Source organism: Centroberyx affinis, unplaced genomic scaffold, assembly GCF_046629955.1.
Source record: "Centroberyx affinis isolate AG114_WGS23_722 - 3 ecotype Tasmania unplaced genomic scaffold, CSIRO-AGI_Caff_v1 ptg004113l_1, whole genome shotgun sequence".
NCBI lineage: Eukaryota > Metazoa > Chordata > Actinopteri > Beryciformes > Berycidae > Centroberyx > Centroberyx affinis.
This window is the reverse complement of record NW_027281889.1, coordinates 22,429-36,653: the sequence shown is the minus strand read 5'-3', so window position 1 is coordinate 36,653 and position 14,225 is coordinate 22,429. Positions and strand designations below refer to the sequence as shown.

General features: G+C 40.2%; 1 protein-coding gene across 1 annotated transcript in view; it reads left to right on the top strand.

Annotated features, from left to right (window-relative positions):
- LOC139663742 (calcium-dependent secretion activator 1-like) overlaps positions 1 to 14,225 on the top strand; it is a gene marked incomplete at its 3' end in the record, with an annotated part of 57,213 nt that overhangs the window by 24,565 nt on the left and 18,423 nt on the right. The window contains exons 4-5 of the mRNA XM_071542465.1: positions 2,650 to 2,771; positions 12,775 to 12,886. Of these exons, the coding sequence (XP_071398566.1) occupies positions 2,650 to 2,771; positions 12,775 to 12,886 (234 nt within the window). The remainder of the gene's footprint in view (positions 1 to 2,649; positions 2,772 to 12,774; positions 12,887 to 14,225) is intronic.

The following is a 14,225-nucleotide window of genomic DNA, read 5'->3' as shown; positions in this document are numbered from 1 at the left end:
ACCTCCACCTCCATTAAAGTAATAATCTACAACATTTTCATATTCATTAATATCATTTTGCCATTGTCTATCTGATTGATATAACACTACAGTGATTGAACCTATATGCAGTTCGTGAAAGCTTTTCCATTGTCTGTTCTAAACACCCGGTGTCTGGTAAACATCCTCTGCCGCACAGGAAGTGATGCGTTTTATGTTTCCGAAACATTAAAGAAGAACTGGGTAGTCGGCATGAGCGGTGATAGCCACCATGGCTGAACAGACAAAGAGAAGAGAAACTCAAACTGCATCAACAGAAAATCCAAGGGAAAAGACGTCACAGTACTGGACACACTGTTTGATTGACAGGCGATCTCTGGGAAGAAACGCCACAGCAGTGAGGCTGAGCACCAAAGATGGAGACAAAATAAGAAGAACAAGAATCTCGCAGATTACCTCTTTAACAACAAAGAGTGAATGCAGTTTGTCTCAAACCTACATAGAGACACTACAGAAATGGTCATAAACCAAATCAAATATGTAGCAGGCAGCTCAGATAATAATGTACATATCAAAAACGGATTGTCAGGAGACGAGGCGTTTACTGTCAATTTTAAAGGACATAAATATGATCAGAGCACATAACATAGGTTGGGGTATAATAAAATAAGAGAGAAATTCATTATGTTTGTTGGATCTCCTACCTCTCCTACCTCACCATACAATCTACAATTAACATGTGCAATACAACATATATATTTTGTTAATATTTTGCTATTTTTTGTATTTTGTATATATTTTGTTAATATTTTGCTATTTTTTGTATTTTGCTATATTTTGTTAATATATTGCTTATATTGTAAACTTCTTTGCTTATCATGTCGCCTTATGTACTTTATGTACCAACCACACCAAGTCACTTTCCTTGTATGTGCAAACATACTTGGCATAATAAAGAATTCTGATACTGATTCTGATTCTGATTCTGGATTGGAGTGGATGTTGCAATCCCTCCCCAAAAACAACAGTATGTCTTAAAGGAATAGTTCACCCAAAAATGAAAATTCGGTCATTACTCATCCTCATAGCCAGCACAAACTTGTTTTTTCTTCATACAACTTACGGGGCTCACTGCCGGAGAAGCTTTCTTCCAAACAATTGCGGTAAACTGGGGGCCAGTCCCTTTAGGCTTCAAAAAGGGGAAAAAAAAATTCCAAAAATGTTCTCCGCCGCAGCCATATTAACACATTTCACACTGTTTTTCCTCCCGAACCACGGAGGGGCTCCTGGGGCCAGCATCGGGAGCCGGTAATGAGATGAGGTGTCTACCAGGCTCTCTACTGACTGACAGAGCTTTTGAAGCTTAACCTTAATTGGGCACGGGCAGGTCCGTCTCTTTACCCACAAGGATAAGGAAAGAGAGTGCCAACCCCATCGCATTGTATCCCTTCCGCTGAAATGATAAATTACCTGTCCGACTCCGATGTCTCCCGTCTTCTGCAGGTCTTTTTCCTCCACACAGCATCTGTGAAGGACAATACCGCTTATTTCTCTGCCTCCCTGCTGTAGGTTTCTCAGTAGCTTCCGGGAAAGATGTGCCACTCCTCATCCAAAGTGGAGCAGAATAGAAACACCACCACAAATACCAAAATAGAGTGTTTTACCACAAATAATCTAGGACACAACTGTTAATTAAAAAGAAGAGATGTGAAGAGATGTGTGGCATTTTCGCATCAATAAATCGTAACCACATTCATTTTGAGACATTAGTATAATAACCGTAAACAAACAAGACCGTCACCGAGAAGCCTGTGAGCCTCTATCAGCCTCTACTCTGCATCCTCCATTGTTTCTCCACCTGGTGGATCTGGAGGGAAATCTGCTGGATCGCTTTACGGCACAGAACAGGAAGAGGTTCTGTTCTTCCAGAGCAAACGGAGCTAAAGCCTGTGGTGAAGCCTGACATCTAATGCTGAAAAGTAGGGTACTGAACTGGCCTTCTGCTATTGGCTGATCTTTGGTGCCAGGTGATGTCACTACCTGTTGTACTATAAGGAGACATCACCTGGCACCAAAGACCAGCCAATAGCAGAAGGCCAATGCAGTACCCTACTTTTCACCATTAGGTGTCAGGCTTCATCACAGATTTGGGTTTGGGGTTCAGTTACTCTTCAACAATTGGTTATCAGCCAATCAGAAGCGTCCACCTCTGATATGACGGATATGATGCGGTTTGATTGATTACGCATTTATTGTAGACAACCGGGTCGGATCTGGAGGGAAATCTGCTGGATCGCTTTACGACACAAAACAGGAAGAGGTTCTGTTCTTCCAGAGCAAATGGAGCTAAAGCTTTCAGAGTTTCTGGCAGCAGATGGTGGAAGGGAAAGGAAGATGGAGAAATCACTTCCAACATGTTGATCCTCTTCAGGGAGGGGGGAGGGGAACCAGGATGCAATGGGGCTTATGGGAAATGTAGTCTTAATTTTTGACAAACGCTAGTACTAACGCTAGCTAATTGTACCATGGTCTCATTTGTTTACTGTAATTATAATATTATATATAAAGCAGCACAATGAATTTCATCTCATGCATATATTCTTTTCCCCCTCTCTTGCTTTGTCTGTGTGTTTGTGTGTGTGTGTGTGTGTGTGTGTGTGTGTGTATCAGGTGGTGATAGTGGAGGTTCAGGGGCTGAAGTCATTGGCTCCTAACAGGATTGTTTACTGCACCATGGAGGTGGAGGGCGGACACAAGCTCCAGACAGACCAAGCCGAGGCCTCGAAGCCCACGTACGCTAGCGTGCACACACACACACACACACACACACACACACACACACACACTTCTGTGCACACACTGGAAAACAAAGCCTCTGTCAGCATGAATACACAGGGACTCGCTTGTGAGTCAGTGATGCAAGTGATCACACTTTCTTTTGTGGACCTATGACACACCGCCTTGGCACACACACACACACACACACACACACACACACACACACACACACACACACACTCACAATATATGCATTCTGCCTATCCCTAATGCTGTTCCAGGCAACACTCACATCCCACTTCCAGGTTAGCCACTCATTCCCATCTGAATTGCCTCAGCCACACTTCCTCTTTCACAAGGTCTCTGGAGTTTGCCCCCCACCCCCACCCCCCACCCCCCCACCCCCCTGCCCGCCCGCACTCGCCCTCGCCCTCGCCCTCAAGCTATTTTGTGGTAGAAGTACGGTATGTGACGGGAAAATGGCCGAGCTGGGCGACTAGGAGCGGTCACGGTGATAGCCTCATGAATCTAGTAGTGAAATACTGGTTTTCTCAGTCAACCTGCCTGGGTAAATACTGTAGAAGCTGCAAATTCTAGCCTGGCTTTGTCTTTTTTGCAGAGATGAGGGTCGGCTGATCGTGCCACCAAATGGACACTTGCCTGATATCAGACAGAATTGTCAACTCGTCACACTCCATTTCCATCTTCAGTCTGACATTGCCTCCACTCTTACCGATTTCCGTGGGGGAGGGGGATTCGATTTTCCCTAACCAATCACTAGAGACCGACGTATCCGCCTGAACAATCTCGGAACCCATCGTCTATCGGTCTGAGGACGATTAGACTCTGGGGGCGACGGCCAGTATTTACAGTCCGATTAGCAACTTGAGACGCGAGAATGGAGTCGGAGTTGAGAGACGACGTCTCATATGCAGATATCTGTTTATAGAGATTAGCCAAAATGTCGTCCGGACCTAAAACACCTACAAAAAGTATCGATGTTTGTGTATTGTGTGGAGAAACGTTCAACTCTCGTGTCTCAAGTTGCTAATCGGACTGTCAACAATGACCGGCGCACGGAAGAGGAAGTCTTGGCCCGGATGTCCGCTGGCTACACCGGAATATTGGCCCCCAAATATAATATAAATATAAACCCCCAAATATTGGCCGTCGCCCCCAGAGTCTAATCGTCATCAGACCGATAGACGATGGGTTCTGAGATTTGTTGGCAAAACAAAATCATTGCTGATTTTGCTATCTTCATAGGATTTGTTGACGGTAAGCAATGCATTAAAGAACACCGGCCTTATCCTTTAACTTTAACATCAGTATCTTTGCTGGCTCTTCTCAAGCTCCAACTCTTCATGTTTTGGAGTAGAGACTAGGGCTAAAGACAAGACAGTTTACTGTGTCACAGTAACCTACATTTGGAAACAAATCCACCTTATCACACTATTCACTTTTACTGAGAACGTTACTGAATGGATCTACAGCCACGCCACAACAAGCGTTTTCAGATCTATCTCTTTTTCTAGCTTGTTTGTTAGAAATGGAGACATAATTTGTGCACAGCTAATTCTCCAAAGGACCTCCAGGATGGCGGCAGACACAACCGTAAAGCCTCCTCACTCCTCTCCTCCCAGCTTGACGTTTTTTTTTTTTTTTTTTTTTTTTTTTGCTGCCCGCTCTCTGTCTCTGTTGGTCATCCATTTTTCTTTACTTTCTGTTTCCCCTCATTAGTGGAGGATGTGAGTAATTTCTGAGGTGCACGGGATATTAAATTGTAGATTGTGCAGAAGCACACGCCTCCCATTATCAACACAGCAAACAAGGAAACATGTGGGAGTACTGTGCATGAAAAGACACCGCAGCTGCCTATCTAACATAACAGATGTTTGTTCATAAGCTTATTGCTCACACACACACACACGCAGACACACACACACACACATGCAACCACGCACACACCTATTCCTAACCATAAACTACAGCTAACCGTAATATAGTTCAAAATGTAAAAGCTTGTCAAGGCAGGAGAGAGAGAGAGAGAGGGGGGGGGGGGGGGGGGGGTATTGGAGCACAGACACACAGACAAATGGAGCAGATTTTTATTATTATTTTTATTATTATATAGTAGTCATCTATTTTCATAATCATTTTCTTCAGTTGTATACTTTGAACTGAAAATGAATTGAGAGGGAGAGAGAGAAAGAGAGACAGAGACAATGAGATACATCTAGAGTGTGTGTGTGTGTGTGCGTGTGTGTGCGCGTGTGTGTGTTCATGCCTAGGTTTTATATACTGTTGTGGAGTGCAGCCCATCCTCCAATCCCAATATCAGCTTATTACTTTTTGATTTCTATCTTTTTCTCCTCCCTCCACACACACACACACACACACACACACACACACACACGCACACAGACACACACACACACACACACACACCCTGAGAGAGCAGGCATTCGTTTATATGTACAATAATTCATTGCTCACATTTTTTTCTTGATCTTGTAAAGCCCTTACTCACTGTTTTAGGGAAGTTCTCTTTCCAGGGAGGTCAAAGGTCAGGCTCTGGACCTGGTAGTGGAGCTGATTCAGTGCCTTTAACCACTAGTCCACCCTGTTAACCTCATTTAACCCTGTGTAAGTCATTAAGCTTTCCAGTTGAGTTTCGGGACATAGTGCCAGTCACTGTACAGCCAGTTGTTGCTTAGCTGCCAGCTATAAGGAGTTTTATTAATGTTGAGATGTCATTAGCCAAGGCTTTAAATGCCCTCCAGACGTTTGCCAGGGATGTAATTTACACACACACACACACGCATACACACACACACACACACACACACGAACCAACAAGAATGCACACATGCTGCCATCTGCAGGACAAACATAGAACATTCAATATTAAATGGGAATATACTGAATATATTGGACTCTTAAAGTCACACAGAACGAGCTAAAAAGGTGGACAAAAGTTATTTTAAGTATTATACCATACACCTATTTGACAGTTTATGCCACAAAAAAAAATATTTTCTTGTTTTTTTGTTTTTTTTAATATCAAAATCTGATTACTTTTACTTCCTGGAAAACAGAAAACCTCTAATGGAGACTTCTCCCTGCAATACATGTAATGATGCTGTTCTAGGCCATGCTGTAGGAGTGATATATGCAGTGATGTAGTGGTAAATAAATAGGAAACTATGACCTCAAGTCAGTGATCATCATAAGGCAAATAACCACCGATACATACAAAAAATGAATTATACTTTCAGAAAATATTTAGTTTATGCCTTCCCCTGTCCTCATAAAACTTGGATCAGTTTGATGCTGCTTTGATGCTGAGTTCAGGTGGGTTTACCCTCCACTGCAGCCCGGGATATATTCGAGGGCTTGGAGCCAAAGGGGCGTATTTTGGGCGAATATGAGTATTATATATCAATTGAAAGGTCACAGTGAGATCTTTTCAGTGCCAAAATGACACAACTGAAATCATGACCCATAAGTTTTAATTAAACAAAAACTGAAAGCCGTAACAGTAAAAGCAGGGTTTTGTTTGCTACCAAGCAAAACCCCACTATTGACACTGAACAAGCATTGTGGGTAGAGGATTCTAACAGCACTGAGGTCAGCTCAAAATGCATGCTGACGTAAGTAATGCCAGCATGGCAGCATGATCACATCATTTTTAGTATCCTATTCATATCCTAATTAATGTTTTAGGTCAATATTAGATGAATGTAAATATGTTAATATTCTCATGAAATACGTAGGCCTATAGATTCAAAATGTTATTTTATAATGTTAGGAGTGTGAACTGGTCAAGATGAGCTCTGATAGTCAGACTGCTGGGAGCTGAAGTTCTCCCTCAGTGTTATGAGGAGTTTTACAGGTCTGTGAATGTGTCCCAGGACGCATCACTTATTGATGTGAGCTGAGCCAGATACAAAAATGTATTATACTAGCAAAAGAAAAAAAAAAGTAGTAGTTTAGAATCAAAAGTAGTTTCTTATGTCTATAGAGGTTTATTACTATAAAAAGGCTTATTAAAAGTTTTTAACAGAGAAAATGTATCAGTCAATTTGATATGTTCCATGTAGCCTACAATTTTAAAGGCCTTGGTGAAAGTTGCTGAGCATTACTTCAAGATAATTATATATTCATTAGATATTCATTCCGATCTTGTTTTATATTTCAGTATTAATTGAAGTGTAATTGCTAGATTTGTATTAAAATGACAACAAAAAGTGTTGTTTACTTACATACGCCCATATTCTGCATGGCTGTATTGGGACAATGTTTGTGCCAAAGAGACGTATTTCACTCCTTTGCCATTTTTAAAAAAGTTAACAAATATAATTCAACTTAAACTGTAGCAGTATTGTTTTTTATGGTAATGCTCAATCTGATAACACAAAAAGTTTAAATATTGTGCTGAGTATGTGGTAACTACAGCTGATCCAAGTTTGATCAAAATTTGTTTTGGCTCTCCTGTAAAATCTACTATAACGCACTTACGCCCCTTTGGCTCCAAGCCCTCGTGTCAATTCTTCACACTACGAAACCAAACCCCTTCATTTTATCCCCGAAATGTCCTTAAAAAAGTAAGGGTAGTATCATGGGTTTATAAGGGATTTATTCATGGGTTGGTTCACAGAGACTCTAGTAATTAAGGGATTTTCCATGCCTTTTGTGCAGGTTTACAGGGTTAAGTGGAAATTCATGGAGAAGCTCCTGTCTCCCTGAATTTTTCATTAAATTACAAAATAAGGAGTCAAAAATTAAGGGGTGTTTAAGGAGGTTTAGATGGGATCTCTTCCATTAATAACTCCCTTAATTAATTTTAGGGGGATTTTGCATGAATTAAGGGGTGAATTAACGTAAATGAATGAAAAAGTTGTGTGTGTGTGTGTGTGTGTGTGTGTGTGTGTGTTTGGTGCACATCCTTGCATCCGTTTGACTGGGTCTGAGTCAACAAATGGGCCAGCATCCCACTGACTCTGGCACCGTGCATGTTCATTTGACAGCAAGCCTCGACTCTTACTGGAGCAAAAAATAGAACACCATGGAATATAAAAGCAGATTTCTTCCACCATTCAAATGGCTGTAAAATATTTGCAGCTTTTGCCGACTCGGCCTTTTAAACACTACCACTCCACACTGGGAGAGCTATACAATGGAGATGATGAGTGATTCATAAAATGACTCACGGCTACACTGAGCCAGGAAGCAAAAAAAAAAACAAAAAAAAACCTTTAACACTTCTTCTATTCCTGTAATCTTGGATAGTTTCTGTTATTATAGAGAACATCCTACACAGGTTACTGTTAAACTGCCAGATTTACAGTACAGAGTATCATGTTTTCTATCAACTGTACTCGCATTGCTTTTTTTTTTTTTTCCAAATGTGTGATTCTCCAAAATGAACTCTACTCCTGATGGCTGCATGAGTAACAACTACTGTGTGTGTGTGTGTGTGTGTGTGGGGGGGGGGGGGGGAGTTTGGGATGGACTTGGCTACTATCAGCACTTTAGTTTGCTTGGAGACAAACACGACACTGTAGTGTATAGTGTGTGTGGAGTGTGCAGTGACTCACAAACACATTGTTCTTTTGGAAAGACCGTTGCCCTGGTGACTTGATTTGGTTTACAGTATTGATGTCAATAGCAGCGTTAGACAAGAGTGCGAATGCAACATCTCCAGCAGTAGTATGTATTAGTATTTTTACTTTTTTATTACTATGCTAGCTTGCCTGGGAAGCTAAGCAGGTTTAGCTGTGGTCAGTCCTTGGATGGGAGACCACCTGGTGCTGGAAGTGGTGTTGGAGGACCAGTAGGAGGTGCTCTTCCCTCTGGTCTCATGAATAATATCCCCAATGCCCCAGGGCAGAGACAGGGACTCTGTCCTGTGAGTGAGCACCGTCCTTCGGATGAGACGTTAAACCGAGGTCCCGACTCTGTGGTCAGTAAAGATCCCATTGGCACTCATCGCAAGAGTAGGGGTGTAACCCCGGTGCCCTGGCAAAATTCCCAAACAGGCCTTCCTTCCATCATGGCCAATTAATCATCCCTTGTTACCAAATTGGCTCTTTCAGTCCTCTACTCTCCACTGTGATAGCTGATGTGTGGTGAGCGTTCTGACGCAAACTGGCTGCCGTGCATCACCCAGGTGGGTGCTACACTTCGGTGGTGGATGAGTTGAGTCCCCCCCCCCCCCCCCCATATGTGAAGCGCTTTGAGTACCTAGAAAAGCGCTATATAAATGTAATCAATTATTATTATTATTATTACTATTTATTGGAGAGATCAAGATTATGGAGGACCACAAGTGTCACGGAAATAGTACTAAAGCATTTCATTAATTAATAACTAATTGTACAATAAAAATAGGCATTAATAAATTTGTTTACAGATTCATTTATGAATCTATGAATAAATAGACTAAATTACAAAGTAATTCATTATTTGATATTTTAATTGGCAATAAAAAGAGGAATTATAAAAAGAATGTACAAATAAAATATTAATCCATCAATAAATAGTTCAAATTAAAAAGGGATTTACAAAAACAACCATAAAACAGTCAATAAGTACATTATTTAAAAATGCATTAATGAATTCATAAATAAATAATGGAATTTAAAAATCTATTTGACAATGCAGTTTAAAAAGAGAAATAAATAACTGGATTCACAAATTGAATTAAGAATACATATTTTAATCAGGCATTTAAAAGGGCAATTTCCTTCCCATTTGCATTTCCATTTCCCCGCTGCTTTTCCTTTTCCTATTAGCTATTCGATTTGCTTAGTCATTTAGCTTCAACGAGGTAAAACAATGCAAATTAGCCATGGGATGCAACAAGCTCTCTGATTGGCTATCGCCTGGCATGTCATATGCAGGCGTATAACATGGATGTGGGAAGGAGAAGGTAACCAATCAGAGAGCTTGTTACATCCCATGGTTAATTTGCATTGTTTTACCTCGTTTTACCAGCGCAAGGCCCAAAGTGTCACGAAAAGGCTAAATGGAGAGGCTAAAAGGAGAAGCTAAATGACTATACAAGATTATATTCAATAAATGTAATGTCCATGTTAGCATGTTTGGTCTGGTATTCAGTCGTAAAAGGTCATTTTTCTTAAAACAAGTGAATAAATCAGCCAAATGTTTATCATTATTTATCATTGTCATTATAACCTTTGTTCAACGAAGTGAAACTGCGTTGGGAGAATTTTTCACTAGCAAAGCAAGAGTTTGAGACTCAGCACTAGACTAAATGACTTGTCAAAGATAGATGTTTTTTTTTTTTCCCGGTGCAGTATATTATCCTCTGGTGCTCTTCCTTGACTTCTTGGCATGACAGTGTATCTCTGAGGCTTGAGATGTGACAGTTCTTGCCTCTAAACACTCTGAGGCAGTACGGACTGCATGGTCGGCTGAAAACGTAGACGAATCTTTGAATCATATTCCTGCTACAGAGCTTCAAGATGACACATGGGTGACTTGTTTCTTCCTGCTAATTTCCCCATTGAGTTCAGTCGAAAAATTCCGTCTTTCTTGAAGCTCTTTAGTATCCTGCATCCTGACTAATAGCCAGTGCCACCAAACTTGGTTAAACTGTTTGACTTATAATTATGTTAGAAGCACATCTGTCTCTACCCTGACTGACTTCACCCTAATAAGAATAGATATTTGTATAAGTGCAACGAAACATGATTTTTAAGATAAACATGATTGACTTGTTTACGTTTGTAATGAGATGCCCTGTATTGCAACAGGTCAATTTGACCTGTTGCAATACAATTACAATACAATTTTTTGGAAAAGTAGGTATTTCTTTCAGTTGAATACCCTCTCTGCTTGCCTCAGTTACTGTAATGGACATGTAAAAAGAAAAAACCCCCAGAGATAATCTTTGGATAATCTTTGGATCAGTTTGGCCCAGTTAAATTCAGTATTTCTTTAACAAAATCTGTCACCACACACACACACACACACACACAACCATTCGCTATCCATTACAAATGAATGGACAAAACATTTCTGGAACCTTGATGATGTCGGAATTACCTTGTGACTAGCAGCTCTACAGCAGAACATTCTTGCTTGTAGTCCATTCTGGGATTTGTAGTTCCTCTGAGGTGGAGATATTCCCTGCATTCCAAATCGCATACTTTTTCTTTTTACTACACTACGTACTACATCTGCCCTTAGAAAGTATGTACTGTGCATGTAGTAGGCAGACAATTGGGACATACTATTTTGTCATCACATTGCGTCTTGAACTTTGACCCTCTTGCTTATATATCCGTCGCAGTAATACGGTTGCAGTTTGTTTGTTTTGTTTTTTTCTCAGTCGAAGTGACGTGTCTTCCGCTGCGCAGAGGATTGTGGGTCAGAATAGCCAAAAAAGCATGCTGGCCTGCATACTGCAAAATTCGACCGGATGTAGTAGGGCATCCGGGTATTTTCTGGCATACTGCATTGACATGCATGAATTGGGACATGCTAAATCTTTTTCTGGCATACTAAATAGTATGGAAGTATGGGTATTGGAACGCACCCATTGTCAGGTCCAGCAGAGAGCACAGTGGCTTTTGTTCCCCCACACCATTCAGGTTGATGCAGGACGGTCCCACTTGATGATAGCAGGACATTGTTCTTCCTCCTTCTCCAAGTCCTGGAGGAACAGCATCAGTTGAGAATCGGCTCTTACGATTGGCTCCCATTCATCAAGATGATCTTGAGTAGGGGCATGGTGTGGAGCAGGCTGCCATAAATGTAGAACTCACTGATGAGGAATCATAGGTGTGCTTTTCACCAGACGGTCCAGACAGAGTCAGCGGCACTGCCACATAGCCACAAGTAGAGCCAGGAAGTATGATGTAGACTTTTGGGCCCATTTTCTTCCTCCATTAGATTCCCAAATACAGATGGAAGGTGCATCAATGTTCTCTAGATGAGGAAACAAGGAAACAGTGTTCACCATTAAAGCTGCACAAGGCAACTTCACACTTTGGCGGCCCCCAGTGACAGCAAGTGTTATGTGTTTGAAATGTGGAAAAAAGTTTGAAGGACTTCATTACCCAGAAATTAGGGCTGAACAATTAATCGAAATTTTATCGAAATCGCAATATGGCCTACTGCAATTTTCAAATCGCAGGAGGCGCAATATTTGTTAAAGGCGAAATGTGTGTCAAAATAGCATTTTAAATGAAATATTGTGGTGCTGCAGAGATGTCCTGGCCTACACATCATATTCTACACACTTAAGAAAACATCTTTGTTTGGTACAGATCCCCGCAAAAATCACACCATAATCATTTTAATACGTTTTTCAATGAAAATGAGAATAATGATGTAAAAATGATCATTCTCTCTAATATCGCAAATCATATCGCAATTGCAATATCAGTCAAAATAATCACAATTAGATATTTTTCAAAATCGTTACCAGAAATCGCTACCAGAAATCTTTAATCTGATTTTTAACATAAAATAAAAACTTTCATTTTACTTCTAAATGGAAGTTTTATCAGTCATCTGGACCATCTCATTTTGCTTATGGGAACAAATGAATTCCTACCAGCACAATCATTTGAAAGTGCGCGACTTTTGCCTTTTTCTGCTGTCTTCATAAAAAGTAAGAAAAGAGGATAAAATGTGTCTCTACACTAGGGATGAACTTTCATGATCAGAAAGAGGGAAATCCTAAATGGCAAATCACACCTTGACACACTCAAGCACATAAACAAGGACACACGATAATTCTAACTCCTTGACTAGAAATTTCAAGATCGGAAAGACCTTGGCTCGCACAGACACACACACACACACACACACACACACACACACACACACACACACACACACACACACACACACACACACGTAGACAACCACCATGACTTACCTAAGACATTGCTCTCTTTCTTGGCTGTATGGTTGTTCTTGTCTGTTCGGGTGTGTTTCTGTGTGTGTGTTGTGTGTGTGTGTGTGTGTGTGTGTGTGTAGTTGGGGTACCCAGGGTGACTTCACCACCACCCAGCCGTTACCTGCCGTCAAGGTGAAGCTGTTCACCGAGAGCACTGGAGTGTTGGCTTTGGAAGACAAGGAGTTGGGACGGGTAAGAAATACTAAGTTTGACTTTCTCTCTTCTTTGTCTGTTCAGCCATGGTGGCTATCACTGCTCATGCTATCTACCCAGTTCTTCTTCTATGTATTCCAAACAAATTGGAAATGTAAAACGCATCACTTCCTGTGCGGCAGACGTTTTCTCCCAGGAAATAGCTACCAGACTCCGGCTGTTTAGAACAGACAATGTAAAAACTTTGATGAACTGGATAAAGGTGGAATTACTATTGTGTTATATCAGTCAGTGATGGAGTAGCAAAACACACATTTATTTATATGCAGATTATTACTTTAAGAAGTCGTAAATTAAGTAATTTACTACTTCTTAAATTAATAATCTGCAATAATTGTAAAAATCTACTTAAGTAAGAATAGTAAATAGAAGAATAGAGTAAAAGTTATTATTTACAAAACTGAATATTATTTCATATGAGTTTTCCCATGCAATGCAAAATGGATGGGGAATTAATTCATTTTTAATTAAAATATACTGTATATAATGGATAATGAAGTGCATAGTCAGTAAAGCCAGATTACTCTTCTCTTCTCTGTTGAGTGAAAGTAAAATGACTGACTTCAAAAAAATACTTAAAACATTCAGACACAAAAGCTTCTACAAACTTCCACCCTTGCATGCTCATGCAAAAGGATTAATGCATTTTATTCATAATGATTGATCAGATTTCAAAGAGCAGTAATCATAATCATTATTCATGCTGCCATGTATCACACTTTTTAATTAGTAGGCATTACTCACATTTGGTATTTTAAGTCTTTTGGGAGTTGGAAGCCTAACTTCAGATTGAAAAACAATCTGAAATTGAAATTAAAGTTCGTATTGATCTCATCACATTGAGTCAGTGTGGTCCACCTCTGATCTGATGGATATGATGCAGTTTGATTGATTACATATTTATTGTCGAGTTGATCAATACTACACTGGTTGTCTATGGGAAGACCTTTCAGTGAACTGATTCTAAAGCAATTTTTGATAACAATTTGACCTGCAAGTATGCATGAATATGCTATTAGAATTACATTTTTATTTTTATTTTGGCACAATCATATTTTTAGTATCAGCTATTCAAGTCCAAAAATCCAATATCTCCCCCCAACAAAAAAAAAAAAAAAAGTTCCAGCCTTCAGAAAAACATGTTGGTCGAACCGTAAATTCTATTTCACATCGATGTTAGATGAACACATACTTAGAACATGCAGTATGTACAGCACTGTGCAAAAGTCTTATATGCATATGTCAAAGAAATCCATAAAGCAAAGATGCTTTCAAAACTAATAAAGTAATACGTTTCTGAATATCAACAATTTACAAT